Below are 19,462 nucleotides of genomic sequence, written 5' to 3'. Positions count from 1 at the left end.
AGCCATCACCTTATCCTGTATCGCAGTGTACTGTTGTGCGAATTCGACCAGTGAGTTGTTTGGGTTGACATACTTCTTGAGCACAGAGTTAAAACCCTCGCTTCTTGCCGTGGTCTGCAAGAATGGGAAAAATCGTGCATATAGTATACCGGGACCCAACACTTCTTGTTCTCCCACAACCATTGGAAATGCTCGTTGTCGGTCTGGCCATACGCTTCCATCATCACCCACCACTTGTGTTCAAACTCCTCAACTGCATTCATAACATAAACATGGTAACATCAAGTATTTGAAGGATGGTAACATTGGTTCAAACATATTTGGTAACTAGGGAACACCACTGTTGTTGATAATTCTGTCACACACACCTGGTTACTTTAGTTCAAGCATCATGGTAAGTACTTTGCACACAGGATACGTTTTTTTTCCAAAGCGATTACCACTCTGTGTGTGTAGTAGAAGCATCATTTTTAACTAGCAACAAAAAGATACTCATATCAATCAGCACTAGCTGGTGATTGAAAAGTTTTTGTTGTAAGTAGTGGGGTGAACAACTGAAATGTGTACATCAAACATGAACATGATAGGGGTAGTACAGAAAGCAATTAATGTAGGTAATTTTGCTATAATCCTCTGGTAACTTGTCACCTTGTTAGATGGTAACTGTTGTTATCATGCATCTAAACCCATTTTCTATGTGCCCATTTTTCTGTGTTTTAAGTTAGTGAGGGGTGGGAAGTAAAATACCAGCCAGGCTGTTGTCAACACAATCCTTGAATGCATTGTTTAGCGGCTCATTGTCAGCCATCAGCTTTCCAAGCTTCTCTTGTGCTTTTTTCATTATATGCCAGCGGCAATTCCTGTGTACTATCCCGATGAACACCTCATCAATAGCACTCCTCATTGCAAAATCTTGATCTGTTATTATGTTCTTTGGCGCAATTCCACCCATTGCATGCAAGAATGCATTAAACAGCCACACAAAGTTACCAGATAGTTCGTTTTGAACAAACCCACAACCAAATTGGATTGACTGCCCATGGTTATTAATGCCAATGAAGGGCGCACAGGGCATTTTGTACATGTTTGTCATGTATGTTGTGTCAAATGAGATGACATCATTGTATCTAGCATATGCCCTGCGCGACGCACCATCTATCCAGAATAAATTTTCCACTATGTCCTCATCATCAAGCTTTATTCTCCAATAGAAATCTGGATCTTGTGCCTTCATATCTTGGAAGTACGAGATTGTGCTCCCCACATCAGCATTGCGGTACTCCATCCGGAATTTAGCTCGCTGGTTTGCGATGTCCTTTGTTGTGTATGGTACATCTTTAGGATTCCGTAGAACCATTGCATTAGTTGCATCTGTCTTGCTGTCTCTATGTTGCATCCGTGCAATATCTTCAAGAAGTCCTGCTCATCTTTTGGAATGTTCCTATGTGTTGATAGGAACTTTGTCAAGGACGGCTTTCTTATTAGAGGGTGGTTGTGGTCGTCGTTGAAGCGTTTGACTCTCCACCACGCATCCGTGTGGGTGATGTAAAGGTGGGCCGGACATCCCGACCTCACAACCTTCCCTCTTTTCCTCTTCTTCACGATGCCTTTTGGGTCCTGCACATCCTCTGTCTCCTCCTTGTTTGCTTTTGGCTTGCCGTATTTCCCACAAACCAAGAGGACTCTGCTTGCAGTATTGTCTTTAATTGTTTTTCTGTATTCCAGTCTCATTCCAAACCCATGTCTCAGTGCATATTGCATGTAGTGTTCATAAGCTTCCTCAAAAGTATCAAACTTCATCATTTCATCAGGAGGTTTTGGTGTGGAGTATGCCTTGGTATTTTTGTCTCCCTGTTCAGCATTCTCTCCTCCTATTTTTGGACTCGCCGGCTCGCTGACTGAATGATCAAAGAAGCTTTCTCTCCCCCCTATGCTGCTAGTAGTCGGTTCTTTGCTTGTCTCTTGAACCACCGGGTTGCTTCTAGATGTAGCACCTGTAATGTGATTGAAAGTTGTTAATTTGTGTTATATTTTCTGCACGCCAAAACTAGTGTTATCTTGTACTCTGGTTGCTTGGTAAAGTTTGCATGCATTAAGATGTTTTTTGTAGCTGTAAAGTGAAAGCATGTAATTCCGATTGCAATACAGATTGCATGATAATTCGTATGCAGTAAGTGTGGTAATTGTACCTAAATTCATGGTAACCTGTGCGCATCAAGCTACGTGATTGATGAACTGTTTCATGGTGAATGTGATAGTTGTAAATAACATAGGGTGGTAGTTGCAATTCAAGTACGATGGTAACAAGTTTGTGTACAAAAATGTGGTGGCATGGTAAATATTTTACCTTCATCTGTTTTGGCAGAACCAAAGCTTGCCGTGTGTGCATATTCACACTGTTGGTTTGTCCCCACACCACTCATAATGATATCCACATTATCTCTGTTATCATGCGCCATTTTCTTGTGTTGCAGCACCTGCTAGCACATATGATTGCATCCTTTAATTTTCCACACTTACAAGCAATTTTGATTATTTTTTCACAACAACTATATTTTTTTTCCTTTTACTGCACTCATTACTTCTTTTTTATAACAAGTATCGTTTTGGCAGTAACCAGCATATGGGAGTATGACAGCAATAGTTTCTACCAACCTCATTTCATGAACATCATTTCTTATCAAAAAAGTCTGGTGGCAACAATGTAAATCAACACATGGTATTCTTGTAGTGTTTTTAGCACCTTTGGTTCTGAGTTTTCCTGGTAATTTGTAATGAATTAGCATGGTAACTTGTTCTGACATGGGTTTGTTCAATATAAAAAGGAAGAAAAGGATCTTTTTTTATGTTGAATAAATCTTAAAGGATGCTGATTACTCAATGCACACATTATGGTAATCTATATTCATTCGAGATGGTATGTCAGTTTTAATGAGAAAATTCATACATGTATTTCTAACATGCTCCAAAAAAGATAGCTTGACAGATTGATGATGATAACCTATATGTGTTTATGTTGGTAACTTAATGATGAGGTAAATCAATGATGTAATCTGTAGGTAGGAACATGGACCAATTTTACCAACTTTTTGGTTGTAAAAGAGGAAAATTTAGTCAATCTTTTTGTTTGGTAACCTGACTGAATTTGAGTGGTAACTCAAATTACAACCGAGGAATTTGATTTTATTGGTATGAAATGCAAATGCAGCAGGTGTATAGAGGTTGAATCACTTACCTCCTTTCTTTTTTGCCTGATTATGACGAGATTGAGACGAACTGATGTAACCCCTGTGATGTTGTTGTGGTAAACCGGGGCCCTCCCTCAAATCCTTGTGTTTTGGTGATGTTTTTCGCGGTTTCCTTTTTTTGGTGGATTAGATCTGGGGCGGAGGTCGCCAGCGATGGAGGCGCGTCGGGGAGAGAGGAGAGAACTGATCGGGGCAGGTGGATGTTTCTTGCGATGGAGGTAAGAAACTAGGTTTTGGGGGGGTAAGTCACGTGCAGGAGGGGGGAGGTGGGCCAAAGGGGCTGTGTTAACAGTCTTGGGCCTTAATGCGTTGCGCGCGGTGGGCCTCGCGAGAGAATGCTGGGTCGTGGGTGGCGCTGCCGAAGTGGGTCACGCGCGGGGAGGGACGCAGGTTTTTGATCGTGCGGATTTGTCGCTAACCACCAGTCGACTGGTGGTTAGTTGCATCCATTTATTATTGCAGTTCACATATTTTTTTTGGAAAAGGAGATTGAACCCCGGACCTCTACATTCAAGGATGCACATAATCATATTTATTATATTACTATATAATTATCTGTGTTACAACAGGAGCATAAACATTCTAATAGATTGACATGTGACTGCAGATCTATTATTACTTTGATGCGCTAAAATCTTATCAAGTTTTTTTATGCAATCATCATGATTGACTTGCAAGAAACATATTTTGGTAACTCAATAAGACGTAGGACAATTAAGTTGCTTTTAGTGGAAAGTGTGGGAGAAAAAAAAGTCATAAAAAGAAAGGGGCATATATAGAGAGGTTGGACGAAGGAAAGGGTGAAACGAGAACCATATGCTCTTTTGAAGTAAAATAAAATAGACATCTTTTTGAGTTGTTTGTATTGCTTACCACATGTGTCACGTGGTAAAATAGACATCTAGTAGAGCCTAACAAAACAAATACATTGATCAATCCAAAGCCTCTTTGCTGGCGACCTCTATCGCTACAACTATAAACTTGATGATGTGGCATGACCTCACACCAATATACACCATCTAAATCGGTGGTCTCGTCAAGTCGCCCCAGAGCGAGTGGATAACACCAACCGATCTAGCAAACACTCGCACACACACTGCATGTGCACGCTCTAGAATCCGCCATCACCATCTTTCGTCCTCCCATCTTTTGGAGGGCTCAACGCATTGACCTTATCAGGCCCAACTGTCGTCGACGTCAAATAGCGCCACCACCCCGCGTGCGTCCATCCACACACGTCCATCAACGAGACACCATTGTGCCACGCCACCGAGACCTGCCGTCATTGTTGTGGTAGATGCAACGCCGCTCCACCTCTTGGCCCTTCCAGCTGGCACCGGCTCCAAAATAGTGTCCTTAGGAGGGCGAACGACACCAAAGGCGCCGACATCATCAAATCCAGAAGACCCAAATGTAGGGTTTCCATCGGAGCAACCCCAGCGTTGTGACACAGACTACAACGACGATGCCTCGACAAGAAAATGTCGTCAAAGATGCCACCATCGTCTGCCATGACCGAAGTCAACACGACTTTCACCAGAACTCGCGCCACCCCGACTCCGCAACTGACTAGATTCGCGAGACTGCGTTGTGAAGATGCACGCAACCGCCTGTGACCTCCAGCCACCCCTCATTGACCCCTCCACTTGCCGCCAGCCGGCCAAGGGCCACACCACAACCGATCTGAGCAGGGATCAGATGCACGACCGCCGCCACCATTCATCGCCTGAGAGCACGCCAGAGGCCGACCTCCACTGACCCTTTGGCCATGGAGGCGATCACCGCCACCGCCTGACCAGGGAACTCCGCCCTGGGCGCCGCGCTCGGTGGTTCAACGACCGCCACCCGCCTCCCCAGAGAGGATTCCCCGTTGATGGCCCAAGAGACCGTTGGGGATCAGATCCCCGCCGCCCCCATCGCGGGCACCGCTCGCCCTTGTTCGACAGTGGCCTCCGGGAGAGGTGAGGAGAGAGCGAGAGATAGGGAGGAGGAGGGTTGCGGGAGCAGAAGGAGATCAGGACGGTGACAACAGTCGGTTAGGGTCGCGGGAAGAGGAGGGTTGCGGGAGCAAAAGGAGATCAGGACGGTGACAACGGTCGGTTAGGGTCGCGGGAGGAGGAGGGTTGTGGGAGGAACTCAGACTAGGTTGCCACAGTTCATAGATGACCACGCATTTTGCTAAATAATGGGCGCATAGATTGCCGTGTATAGCCATACAATAGCCACTGCAAGAATATATGCTATATACCCGTACTGGTGTGCACCTACGATTGATCTACCGAAAATGATTTCCCGAAGAGAAAATTGCACAAACCACCAATGGTGTTGATTTTGCACATAACACCTACCATACGACTTTGTTGCATAGAACATCATATATTGGTGCCTATTCACTGCAGATAGGTCTAATCTAGTGTGTAGATACATTGATGTGATTTCTGACATGTGGGTTCCACCGGTAAGTGCACGCGTGGTGCAGAAAACCACAGTAGTCGGTCAACTAATATGCCAATATCTCCAAAACCTTTGGTCCAACTGAGATGAATTTTCCTGGATTAGTATCGAGTACGTGTACGGTTTACTTTTTTAAAATGTTTTAGAAAATCATAAAATTTCAAACAAAAAATTGAATGAACGAACTAAAATTGTCAATATCTTCTAAACTTTTACTCCAATGAGTTCAGATTTTTCCCGATCAATGTCACATACATTTATGGTTTACTATACCTATAGGGTTTTTTTTCTGGAAAAGATGAATTTGAACCAAAATTTGAATTAAACAACTAAAACTCTCAATATCTTCCAAACTTCTACTCCCAATGAGTTGAGATTTCCCAGATCAACGTTGGATACATTTATGGTTTACTAGTTATAGTTTCTTTTCAAAATGTTGAATTTTGAACCAAAATTTTAATTAAACAACTAAAACTTTCAATATCTTCCAAACCTTTGGTCCGAATGAGCTAGATTTTTTTCAAGATAATACTGGGTATATGTTTGTGTTACTAGAATTTTATTTTGTAAGAAAATGTTGAATTTTGTGTTAGTTTTTTGAATAGGCCAATTAAAACTGCAATCTGAAGTCCTCGGTTTTGACCCATGTGCCCAGATTTCTTCGCCACACATGCACTTATGGGTGGGACCCACCCGTCAAAAATCACATCAATCTATCTAAACACCGGATTTGACCTATTTGCAACGAATGGCATCAACATGTGGTGTTTTGTGCAACAAAACGGTAAAGTAAGTATTATGTGCAAAATTGACACCAACTTTGATGGTTTGTGCAATTTCCTCGTTTTCCCGAAATACACGGTGCGGTCAAAACGTGGGCGCGCACGTGTTTTGCTAGACTTGATTAGGCCCAACTGTCATTTGGTTTTTGCTAGGCTTGATTGGGCCCAACTAAGTGCATACGACTAAAAATAGTAGTATACTATCTAGGCCCGACCCGTTTCCTGGCAGCCCATTTCTGGCCTTGAAAAATTTCCGCTTTGGATGCTGCTGCATTCGGCACGATCCATGGGCCCCCATCATCCAAGCCAGAAGACAAGACAGACCCCCGGTAAACACGGTGCCCCCGAGCGACAGAAAAATTACAGGAACGCGTATAGCAGCGTGCTTTGCTCAAAACAATAACAACAAGAAGAAGCATATACTACACCGCCCGTACATCGAACGGTGAGTAGATCTGCTTTTCATTTGCCATGATTCCACGGCACGCCTCTCTGTACTGCACAACGTAGTTTCTCTATTCCGACCGTCTCGAAATCTACACGGGAAGCACAAGGTCGGAGTTTAGGCATTGGTCCGAGTGAGCGGCTAACTGGCTTAAATATAAGTGTTTTTAGATATTTCAATACGGATCATATACGGAGCAAAATAAGTGAACTTATACTTTAAAATATGCCTATGTACATCCGTATGTAGTTAATATCAAGGGTGTAAGTGGGTGTTTCGTTATACTCTAAAATATGTCTTATACTCTAAAATATGCCTATATACTTAGTGTAAGTGGGTGTTTGGTTAGGGACGAATACAAACCGGGCTCCGAATCAGGCAGGATATACTAGCAATACTAGTACACTGTATAAACTAGGTCACAACGTCTATGTGGTTCTTACTTTTTACTAGTACAGTACAGTATACCGTTGTTTCGCTCTTATACTACACTATACCAAGGATAGGAGAGAGGAGGAAGAGGTTAGCGCTCAAATCACATGATGAACCTGCAAAGCCATAGTGGAAACTGCCAAACCCACAGAGCCCGAGCCTGCCACCGACATTGTACGTAAACATATGCATGGCACTAGATTCCAAGAACCCGGCCTCTGGCCCCTTCTCTCAATCATGTGGCGTTGTCTGTCGGGTGGGGCCTCGGCTTTCAGAGGTGCGCTGGGCCCCACCGTCAGGGTCTGGGCCTCATAGCAGCACCCGACTTTCCGATTATAAGTTGGGCGTAAGCACGCGGGCGTAGGAGATGAACGGCGTGCATGACACGTCCCTCTCACGAGAGCGCGCTGTTCAAACGGTGGATCTCATCATTTACATTAGCGGCGGCCGGCATGCAGCTTTATATTATCACGGAATCGGTCTAAAAATAATCCATCGACCTGCAGCCGTCAGTGTTAACCGGCCCGTAACACGTCGCGTTCACATCACAGCCAGAAGTAGAACCACTGTTTTACTACGCCGGGCAAGGCAGGAATCTCACGGAGGAGTGAGTTCAGATTGACAGATCACTGTGAAATGCTTAGGCCTCCTTTGGTTTAGAGAAATTTCATACGAATTCTAAAAAATAAAATTTTTATAGAATTTTTTTCTTTAGAGCTCTTTGGTTCATAGGAATGGATTCCTATTCTTACATAGGATTGGTTTCTATCCTCCACATTTCATAGGAAAATAAAAAAGAGCCTAGACTCAATGAAAAAATTCCTTTGATGTCAACCAAATGATATCTTGTTTCCTATTCCTACTCATAGAATTTGAGATACATGCCATCTCATTTCCTACAAGATTTCTATTCCTATGATAATCCTATCCATTGAACCAAAAGAGGCCTAAAGTGAGCGATACACAGGGATCTTCCTCCCGTGGGCGTGGGCCCTACCTGCATGTCGTACTCCGGCGTACACAACCGTAGCAGTGGCCGGCCGGCCCGGTGCCCCCACCGGCCCCATCCAACGATCTTTTCATCCCCGGCTCACCGGCGCAATTACTCGCGCACTACCACCGGCATCTGCTAATCACGCCTCCCCGTGCCGCGCTAAAAAGGCTTTATCCCATAGGCGCTACCGGACACAGCGAGCCAAAGGAAACACTGCCACAAAACCCGCGGCCGCGGGGTTCACGGGCGGGCACCCCCACGCCCTCATTCACACCAGAGTCTCCGCTCCACTCCACTCCCGCTGGGCTACCGTCTCACTCTCACCCACGGCCGCCTACCGCCGGGGCCATGGCGGAAGTAGCGGCGCACGCGCTGGCGGCAATGCGGGGGCGCGGCGAGGTGGACACGTCGTCCCAGTTCGAGTCCGTGCGCCAGGCCGTCGACCGCTTCGGCGGCGGCGCCGTCTCCCCGTGGCGCCAGCCGCCGTCGCCGCCGCCGCCGCTCCAGCTCCGGCCGGAGGTCAGTCTCGCCCACCCACCCTCCCACCTCCCCGCCCGCATCTATTATCCCGCCTTTCTCTTTCGCGCAGGTGGTGGCGACGCTCTGCTGGTGGCCGTCACATCTGCTTTCCCTCTCAAAGCGCTTTCTCATTTCTGTGTTTTATAACCCTCGCTTTCCTCGCGTTCCCCGGGCCATCTGCTTCGAAATCTCGCCGCCGCAAATCGCAATCTCAAACATACCCGGTCTCCTCTTCGGTTGAGTGATTCGAGCGAGCGGCGGTTGTTGCGGGAGACCGTGACATGACGCCGTGGGGGCTCCGGGGATCCATTTCATAATGGCGTTTAGCACCAGCAGGTAGCCTGGCCGGCCCGACACTGCAAATTTTGCATCTAGTACTAAAGCTCGACTATTGGATCTTGAGGCTGGTTGGTTACGGGCATCCGGTGGAATAGGTTGTCACTTTCCCTGTTGCGAAGTAAAATTACATTAATCCTGGAAGAAATTGAGGGATAGCTGAGCGGTGAGTAGCATTTCATGGTTGGTATGCTGCGGAGGAACTGCAAGATCATGCCAGTGATGCTAGCCTAGTGGTGTAATTGCTTGGGCATCACGAGGAGGATGCGTTGTGCACTGTAAGTATACATTAACAGAGCAAGTGAAGTACTACATTACTCTGCTAGTGTGTGTCCTTGACAGTCCTTCTATGTACATTTGTACGTGTTGGGCACTGATATTTCCCCAAAAATACCATGTATGGTGGATAGTATAGTGAGGACGCTTTGGTATGAAATTTGGCGACATTGTTTTTGGCTCGAAGTCTCGAACACTGTTCTCACAGCTAGTAAATGCTCCCTCCGTTCACAAATATAAGATGTTCTAACTTTTTTTGTGAATGGGATGTATATAGACATGTTTTAGTGTGTATGTTCACTCATTTCAGTCTGTATGTAGTCCATATTGAAATGTTCAAAACATCTTATACTCCCTCCGTATCAAAATATAAGACGTTCTTTGGTACAGAGGTAGTATTTGTGAATGGAGTAAACTAGTCACAAATACTAGCTTTGCAGCGGCTCATCCTGCCTTTTTGCTGCTTGATTGGTTATTGACTTCCTCACCATTTTAGAAAGAAGGCTCTTGAACTGCATATACACATCACATGTTCTTTTATTTGATAACCAGGTCATATTTTGTTGAAGATATTGTTCATGTTCCTTATTCCATTGTCGATTTCAGCTTAGGAGTTGAAGTCATGTTCCTGCTATAAATCTTTATTGTCGAATAAATAAATTGATTTTGTTTTCTATGGTGCCATTTCTTCCAGGAGGTAGAACTCATGAAAGTTGAGGAACAAACCGTGAAGGTCGAGATGGGGCTCTTTGTTAAGGAAAGCGAAACATTCAAGGTGCTGAAAGAGTTGGAGTCAACAAAGCAGGTTATTGATGACTTGAAGTTGCAGATAGAGAAGGCAACATCAAAGTGTGGAAATGCAGCAACAGATCATGCTGATACCATGAAGATACATCCACCTCCTGATATAGAACGGAAAGTGGACGACCATGCCGAGCCACTGATCCAGAGCATAAATGCCATACAGTCTCCACTAGCCACACTGATGAAGCTGAATCAGGCAAAAGCATTCCTGAACATGGACACTGTCAAGATGTTCAAGTGCCAGATAGAGGAGGAGAAAGCATCCCTCGAGAGAACCCGTGAGAGGGTGCAGTTGAATATAGAGAAAGCTTCAGCATTGGAAGCAGAGTTGAGCAAAACTGCCGCGCAGCTACAAGCAGCAAAAGACCCGAAACCTGTGCTGGAACCTTATGACATATGGCTGCAGATGAAGCAGTTGAATGCCGAAAAAGACAAGCACAGGAAGATGGTCGAGGACTCGAAGCTCGAGATTGGTGAATTGACTTCCACAATTGAGCACACAAGATCTAAGGCGAAGACTCTTCAGTTCAGGATCGTCATGGCCGATAAATTGAAGGAAGCCTCAAGGCGGGGAGAAGCTTTCGCCCTCGCGGCGATGGGAAAAAGAAGCAACGTGGAGGACCCGGAGAGCGCTACATCCGACGTCACACTTTCTGTTGAAGAACACTCCAAGCTCCTGCGCGAGGCGGAAGAATCAGAGGTTGCCTCTAGGAACAGAATAGACGCGGCAATGCAGGAGTTGGATCAGGCAAACCAGGGCAAGGTAGAACTTCTGGAAAGAGTGGACGAGGCAATGGCCGCCGTCGAGTCCAGCAGGAAGGTTCTGGAGGAGGCCCTGAAGAGGGAGGAGTCCGCAAACAAAGCTAAGCTCGCAGCCGAAGATGCTCTCCGGAGGCTGCGGTCCGACCAAATAATTCTGAACTGGCGACCGACCGGTAACAGTAACAGCAGAAATAATTCTGTGAAGTTCAAGACCTCGGCAACGCCAGCAACACCCCGAAAGGTGGGCACGGGGATCTATGACGTGAACGGCCTGAGCCTGGTGGCCACCACGCCGAAGAGCACCAAGGCCATGTCCATCGGGCAGATCCTGAGCATGAAGCTCGACTGTGAGTTTGAGACTGCCACTGGGAAGACTACTGGTAAGACGGCGAGTTCAGCGAAGAAGAAGAAGGTGTCTCTGGGGCAGATGCTCAGCCAGAAGTACGAGATGTACTCGCCGATGAGGATAGATCATGATGGCGCGTCCCGCAAGCAGTTCCAGCCCAGGCGGCGCAGGCTGGGGTTCGTGGTGTACGCGCTGCTCCTGGCCAGGCAGAAGCACAGGAAGAGGCAGCAAGCCCGGGCATCCTCCTGCACCAAGGTCGTGTAGCATAGTGTAGTTAGTATCTTTCCAGACCGTAGTACTTTACTAAGCTGTGTTTTTACAACCGGAATAAATGGTGCTCCTGGTTCAGCCCACAATTTACAACCGGAGTACTAGTAGTAGTACATGTGTAATTAGTTGGTATATGCTATATCAAGGTGGATGTTTAGCAGCTGTTCCTGGTTCCCAAAATTTTGGTGTGATAACCTGTAAATTTTCTCTACCGGGACTCACTGAGGGCATTTGGCATTTCTAACCGATCCCAATAACCGGTTAGAGGAGTAAAACCCGGTTAGTACAGAATAAATTATCCTCAGCCACACCGCCGCCGCCCCTATATTTACTCCACCGTCGATGGCCGAGTAAAAAAAAAATCCACTTCGCCTCCTCTTCCTCTTCTCCTCCCCATCCCCCGCCGCTGGCGACTCCTCCCAACCCCCGGGTCTTTCTCCATCGCCAGCGCTCCTCACCGTCGATCCACAGCGTGGATCCGTGCCGCCACGCTCGTGGTTCGTCTTCAAGCGGCGCGTCCTCAAGCAGCCGTCGCCCCTCTGATGCGGCCACCGCCCGCCGCATCGCCGACTTCCCCGAGCTCCTTCCGCCGCGGGAACCGTAGAGGAAATACCTTGGTGTCTGCCAGCGAGCGTGGGGGACTTGGGTTGCGGAGATCACCGACTGCGAGACCCACACCAAAAAGTGGACCGGGTCATTCTACACGGCGGAGCTCGTTGCGCTCGATACGACCGGTGGCAAGTTCAGCTCCATGGCGCGGCGGCGCGGCTCGACTTCCCGTTTGGGACGGCGCCGGTCCACCTCGTCTCGTCGGCGTCGGGTGTGGTGACCTCGGCGATGGCTCGGGAGGACCAGGAGGCGAGAAAGAACGTCGCGTCAGAGGCCGCCGATGAGGAATACATGGCAGACCTTCGCTGCTAGTCCCCCGAGCTCGTGGAGGCGGAGTGGGCCATCTTCGCGGAGCAGGCTGTCAACGGCGAGGTCATCGTCATATCTGACGACGAGGAGCAAGGCAGCGGCGACGACGATGGCACGGAGAAGGAGTTCGACGCCTAGGAGTGGCGGCGCATCTTCCCCGACTTCGGTGACGACAACATTGGCCTGAACCCAATGGGCGGTGGCATGTCGAGGCAAGACTGGCCTCTACAATGGCAAGGATGATGATGATGAATAGTCTAGATTAGGGTTTAGTGTAGTTTAAGTTTGAATTTATGTTTGAAGTTCGGTTGTCAAGACAATGTGTTCGACTAGGTTAAACTTATGTTTAAATTTATTCAAATTTCGGTCAAAACTAGGTTGAACTATGCATATTTGATTTTTACTCTGTTATATAGAGGATCGGTTAGGTCCGGCTAAATCTTACTGTTAAGAGTTTCCTCGGCCGGATCCTCGGTAGGATCAGTTAGAAATGCCCAGTACTTACCCAGGTTTATTTGTGGTTTGAAGCGTGGATGCGCCGCCGTGTTGCGTCCTCTTCCCTGCGTCGGTGGAGAGCCCTGGATCCCTCGCCGGTAATGGCCGTGGCGGCCTCGTTCCGAGTCGACGCCCTGGCCTCGCCTCTCCGGTACGTCGCTCAATCCTGGGAGTCTCGCAATACAACTCGCTCAATCCCGGCGCCGGCGTTGACAAATCTGGCCGGTTGGAGCTTGGCAGAGTTGGGGGGGATCGCCACTCTTCCAGGCCGTGGTGTTCTGGGCCGAATGTGGCAAACGGCTGTCGATGGGTCGCACCCGCAGCAAAATAGCAGCGGCCCAGATCCACGTGGCCCAAGTCCTGGCGAGCGAGAGAGGATCCGCCCAGTAGGGCAGTTACATTTCCGGCCCATGAATCGATCCGTGGGGCCCACACGTGGTCCAGTCGGTGGCCGCTGCAGAGCGCGCGAAAACGCACCCTTCCCGCCAACATCTCCCGCCTCCTCCCGCCTAAAACGCGCCCCCCTTTCGTCCCCAAATCCAAACCCACCCCCAGACCCCGCCGCCACATTCCCCACTCGCATCTCTCCCCCTCTCCCTCCCGCTCCCCCCTCCCACCCCGGAAGCACCGGCGGCGGCGGCGGCGGCGGCAGCCATGGACGTCAACGAGGAGGCCATGGCGGCCAACAAGCGCGCCTTCCTCGACTTCCTCGACCAAGACGTAAGCGCGCATCTCCCCTCCGCCCCTTGCCCCCTCCTCCCCCGGCCGCTCGCCCGGCTCCTGTATGACGTTTTGTCTCTCCGTCGCCTCCGCAGGTCGGGAAGGGAGTGTACATGCAGGCCGTGCGCGACATGGTGCAGAGCAAGCGCCACCGGCTCACCATCGGCATGGACGACCTCCGCAACCACAACCTCGACCTCGCCCGCAGGTCAGTCCCCTCCGCCTCCCTTTCTCCCCTATCACGCACCGCCGATTTGCCTGGTCGATTCGGTGGTTACCCCCTTTTGTTGCATCTGTAGGGTGATACGGAGCCCCGGGGAGTTCATGCAGCCGGCGTCGGACGCCGTGACGGAGGTGGCCAGGAACCTGGATCCCAAGTTCCTCAAGGAAGGGGAGCGCGTGCTCGTGGGCTTCACCGGCCCGTTCGGCTTCCACAGGGTCACGCCCAGGGACCTCATGTCCTCCTTCATCGGCACCATGGTCTGCGTCGAGGGCATCGTCACCAAATGTAATTGAATCCCTTTCTCCCCACCATAATCTTGTTTTATGCCGTTCGGTTTATGTGATTCATGATGTTAATCTTGTATTAGTATTACACTGGCCAGAAGTTATCTGAAAAGTTCCCGTCGTATACTAGTATTTCTCTTTCTCGCGGAGAATAGATCTAGTGTTGAAATCGTGGAACAGCCAAATAAATCAAAAAGAGATAAACTGTCGCCAGTATTTGGTTTAAGGCAGTACGGATATACCACCAAAACGAGAATATTAATCCTTTTAAGACACTTGATTAGCACATTAAACATCTACTCCCTTTTTATCAAAGTATAAGACACCTTTTGGCACTATCATAGTGTCAAAAAATGTCTTATATTTTGATACAGAGGGAATAGTTTTGCACTTGTGGTGTTAGTGCAGCCAATTTAGCTCTTGATACTGTGTGTAGCTAACTAGGTATGTCCTTGTCCTGGGCCAGCATCTGCATAATTCATGAGCATTTTATTTTTATGAAGATGCCATAATTTTTTTAGTGCCTTTTACTCCCTGAGGCTAATGTTCTTTTAATGTCTAAAAAAATTTCAGGCTCACTGGTGAGGCCGAAGGTTGTTAAGAGTGTGCACTACTGCCCTGCCACTGCGGCTTTTATGTCTCGTGAATACAGGGACATTACATCTTTTGTAGGCTTACCTACTGGTTCAGTTTATCCAACAAGGGTATGCTTTTATGTTCTATTTCCATTTATTATGATTCAAGGAAGCCTCTTCCATGTTATGCTTGCAATGCTAAAATCTGAATTGCTTAGGATGAAAATGGCAATTTGTTGGTCACCGAGTATGGGATGTGTCAATACAAGGATCACCAGACATTGTCCATGCAAGAGGTTCCTGAAAATGCTGCCCCTGGACAGCTCCCAAGAACCGTGGATGTTATTGTAGAAGATGATCTTGTAGATTGTTGCAAGCCAGGTGACCGTGTCTCAATTGTTGGTCTATACAAGGCTCTTCCAGGGAAAAGCAAGGGCAGTGTTAGTGGTGTCTTCAGGTTAGTCTATCTACTGCCTTCACAGAAGTCAAATTTAAAATATCTAGTTGGTGTGATCTGATGTGGTTTTGTATTTCTATACCTACAGGACTGTCCTTATTGCTAATAATGTTTCACTTCTGAACAAAGAGGCAAATGCGCCTGTCTATACTCGGGAAGATCTGAAGCGAATGAAAGAAATATCAAGGAGAAATGATACATTTGACTTGCTGGGGAATTCACTTGCTCCATCAATTTATGGCCATATCTGGATAAAGAAGGCAGTTGTACTCTTAATGCTTGGTGGTGTTGAGAAGAATTTGAAAAATGGAACTCACTTGAGAGGGTTAGTGTTTATACACCAGATAATTGCTGCTGCTATATGTTTTCATTGGTTGTAATGCTCATCATGTATCTTTCATATGCAGAGATATTAACATGATGATGGTGGGAGATCCTTCTGTTGCCAAGTCCCAGCTTCTGAGAGCTGTTATGAACATAGCCCCATTGGCTATATCAACAACTGGAAGGGGTTCATCTGGTGTTGGTTTGACTGCTGCTGTCACTTCTGACCAAGAGACTGGTAAGTTGCTGCAGTTGTCCATACACTTGTGTTTGGTTTTTGTACAAGTGCTAACCAAATGCCTGTGTCCAGGGGAAAGAAGGCTTGAGGCTGGTGCCATGGTTCTTGCTGATCGTGGCGTCGTCTGCATTGATGAATTTGATAAGATGAATGATCAAGACCGAGTTGCTATACATGAAGTTATGGAACAGCAAACTGTGACCATTGCCAAGGCAGGAATACATGCATCGCTAAATGCAAGATGTAGTGTAATTGCTGCAGCAAATCCAATATATGGATCTGTAAGTTCTTGCAGTTTCTTTTCTGTGCTGTTAATGGCATTCTACTGGTAAAATTTATGTTTCTGATGATAATTTCTGGTGGCATAACAGTATGATCGTTCAATAACACCAACAAAGAACATTGGGCTTCCAGATTCACTGCTCTCTCGTTTTGATTTGCTTTTTATTGTTCTGGATCAAATGGATGCTGAGATCGATCGCCAGATTTCAGAACATGTTGCACGGATGCATAGATACTGTGCTGATGATGGAGGTAATTTTGTGGTTTACACGGCAATGAGATTTATTTCAGGGGATTCCATTTCTTTCCAAGTGCTTAATTGAATAAAATAAACTGTTAACTGCAGGAGCAAGGTCTTTTGATAAAGCAGGATATGCTGAAGAAGAAGATGGTGATGCCAATGCAGCCATATTTGTTAAATATGATAGAATGCTCCATGGGCAGGATAGAAGGCGGGGCAAGAAGGCCAAACAGGACAGGCTGACTATCAAATTCCTGAAGAAATATATACATTATGCGAAGAACCTTATTCAGCCTAGACTCACTGATGAGGTAACTTTGCATATGAGATGAGATATTCTTCTAGTCTATCAGCTCCATTTGTTTTACTAATGTGTATAACTAGTAGTAGTACCCACTGCCTCCATCATTGAGTACAATCTCTGATTACAATTATGCTGTGTAGAATACTACTTTCTGTTTTTGGCATTGTCGGTAGCCTTTAACATTGCATGTGAACAATTTTTTCATGTGTTAACATAATACACCCATCATTCCATAAGATAAGGAATGTAAGTTTATGGTATTTATGAAAGCGTAAGGATTTAGCATGTAAGAATGGGTATTGTTCTATTTATCCTGCAAAACACTTTGAGTGTCGGTTTTTCACTTATTTCTTAAGCATTTTATAAGTTAAATTTTAGTCAATGTCCTGCATTGGAAACTGTTAAGTCAACTGTGCCTTATATTTTGAAATCTGGAGAGTCGCCTGCCATAGGATATAAGGAAAACAATAATGTGTGTAGAAAAATGATTCATTAGCTATAGAATCTGAACGTTTTGTGCTCTTCCAGGCATCTGACCACATTGCAACTACATATGCTGAGCTCAGAGATGGTAGTGCAAATGCAAAGGTGAGCATGGGTCCTTTCTTGTTTATGGTATGTGTTTATAGTTGTCAGTGCCTCATACTTATGTTTTTATAGGCTGGTGGAGGTACCCTTCCCATTACTGCAAGGACACTGGAAACAATAATTCGTCTATCTACTGCCCATGCAAAGATGAAACTGAGACATGAGGTATTTTGCTCCATACAGATCCAATTACCAAAGCAAGTTACCTGCAACAACTATCTAGACAAGCAAGTGCTTGTGATGCTTGTTTATAAAATTATGCTACCATTCTATTTTTGGAAATAGCTTCATTCATTATTTTGAAGGATAGCAGGCACAGGATATTTTTCCTTGAAAAAGTATAATGACATCACATGTATCTTGTTGCAGGTTCTTAAAACTGATGTCGAGGCTGCACTGCAAGTTCTGAATTTTGCAATATTCCATAAGGAATTGACTGACATGGAAGACCGTGAGCAGAGGGAGACTGAAAAACAACAAGCTGAACAAGATGCAGGTGCAGGTGGTGATAATGTAGATGGGCCTGGAGGTGCAAGCGGTGGCAATGCAGACGTGCATGGAAGGTGAGTTTACAGCTTTATGCAGTGTCAAGTGTTCTACTCCCTCCATCCCAAAATAAGGTTCTCAACTTTAGTACAAAAGTTGAGACTTATTAATTAAGAACTAAGTCATCCTTTTTAACATTGAAATGGCCCCTCTTGGTTGGTCTTTCCCAGAAAATAGCCTGTCTCTATTTAACTGTTGTCCTGAGAATGAGTTATTTTGTTACAGAATCTAACTCCATCCAGCCCCTTTATGTTAAATGGAGATAAGAAATGCTGCCTATTAGGATTTTTTTTCGTTGACATGCAATCCAATCAGAACATAGAAGATAGAACATGAACTCCACTTTACAGAGCTATAGTTTTCACTGAAGTACTCTACTTTTTGATAAAGAGAGCTTTATTGAATACTCAGAAGCAGTAAACAATCATGGCTAACCATTGTCTTCACACAAATTGGTATGCCAAAACACTGCACTTCCCACATATAACACATTTAGCTAGGCGTGCAAGCTCATGAAAACAATTTACTGTTTTGCTGCAAATTGAAATGACCACAAATAATTGTTTGCAATTTTAGATACTATATCCTCATGTGTTTTTTCTGTACTCTTCCTCTTCCCAGCTCTGACGACCCAATGGATGTGGATGGAGGCTCAGGCAATGCATCAAATGATCAGGATGTTTCTTCACAGAGGTCACTGCTTTGCCTGAAATTTACAAAATTTGAACCTTCTTGTTTGATTCTTCTTTGTGGCTGAATTGTTTTGTTTCCGTTGTGAATTTGTAATGTGCAGAATGGAAGCATTTGAGGCGATTCTTGGACAGCATGTGCTGGCAAACCATGTTGATCAAATGTCCATTGATGAAGTTGAGCAAACAGTCAACAGAGATGCAGCTGTTGCTTACACTAGGGGCCAAGTAGAGTTCATCCTGGAGGTATGGTTTCATTCAGGGTTTTCTTCAGTGAGATACCTATACACTTTGCTTCTTTAGATCTGGTGTATTAAAATTCATTTCTCTGCGTTTTTCAGAGGATGCAAGATGCAAACAGGATAATGATAAGGGATGGCGTTGTTCGCATCATCTAATCACAACATGGATTGGCGTTGGACAAGCTGATTGTGGCATGCGTTGTCCTGATCTGTTCTCCGCTTTCTCTGAATTCCTGGAGAGGCTTTGCTGAAACTCTGCATTTGTGGCCGAGCTGTCTGTTGATGTACTTTGTATCTTGATTTTTATCAGTGAGGTTTAAATTGATGGTACTATTTATTCATGTAATGTACTGTCTGACCTAGTGCTATTTAGTCTCTGATTATGTCTGGTCTGCATGGTTAAATGCATTTAAACTATTTGCACCGGGCATATATGACAGCCATTGTCACAAGAAATGGCTTGATCTGTTGGTGCCCAAATTTGCCCTACCAATAGTGCTATAATACTTTGGCTTTCGCTTGCTTGTTTGCCAAAATCTTGTTGCCTGTGTAATCTTGCCAGCGTCTCACAATCCTTGCACAGATCTTGCCATTTTATTACTGAAAAAGGCTTTCCTTGAATTTGAAAAGGAGGGCCAAGTGGATATTAAAATTTCTATGATTTTTTT

At 45.9% G+C, this 19,462-nt stretch overlaps 2 protein-coding genes across 2 annotated transcripts; both read left to right on the top strand.

Annotated features, from left to right (window-relative positions):
* Positions 1 to 8,550: 8,550 nt before the first annotated feature.
* Positions 8,551 to 11,830, top strand: LOC125523245 (WEB family protein At2g38370-like). Its single transcript, XM_048688299.1, has 2 exons — positions 8,551 to 8,874; positions 10,181 to 11,830. The coding sequence occupies exons 1-2, from the start codon at positions 8,704 to 8,706 to the stop codon at positions 11,660 to 11,662; spliced, it is 1,653 nt and encodes a 550-aa protein (XP_048544256.1). The 5' UTR covers positions 8,551 to 8,703; the 3' UTR covers positions 11,663 to 11,830.
* A 1,792-nt stretch (positions 11,831 to 13,622) lies between these two features.
* On the top strand, positions 13,623 to 19,182 carry LOC125523218 (DNA replication licensing factor MCM3). The gene is made up of 16 exons (XM_048688274.1): positions 13,623 to 13,801; positions 13,897 to 14,009; positions 14,101 to 14,309; positions 14,882 to 15,012; positions 15,102 to 15,340; positions 15,429 to 15,665; positions 15,748 to 15,902; positions 15,975 to 16,183; positions 16,274 to 16,436; positions 16,531 to 16,736; positions 17,258 to 17,317; positions 17,390 to 17,482; positions 17,687 to 17,880; positions 18,485 to 18,556; positions 18,657 to 18,798; positions 18,894 to 19,182. Exons 1-16 carry the CDS (start codon positions 13,736 to 13,738, stop codon positions 18,948 to 18,950), a joined length of 2,346 nt encoding a protein of 781 aa, XP_048544231.1. The 5' UTR covers positions 13,623 to 13,735; the 3' UTR covers positions 18,951 to 19,182.
* The last annotated feature ends 280 nt before the right edge of the window (positions 19,183 to 19,462 follow it).

The sequence above is a fragment of the Triticum urartu genome, chromosome 1, assembly GCF_003073215.2.
Source record: "Triticum urartu cultivar G1812 chromosome 1, Tu2.1, whole genome shotgun sequence".
In the NCBI taxonomy this organism is placed as follows: Eukaryota; Viridiplantae; Streptophyta; class Magnoliopsida; order Poales; family Poaceae; genus Triticum; species Triticum urartu.
This window is presented reverse-complemented; position numbering and strand designations above follow the sequence as displayed.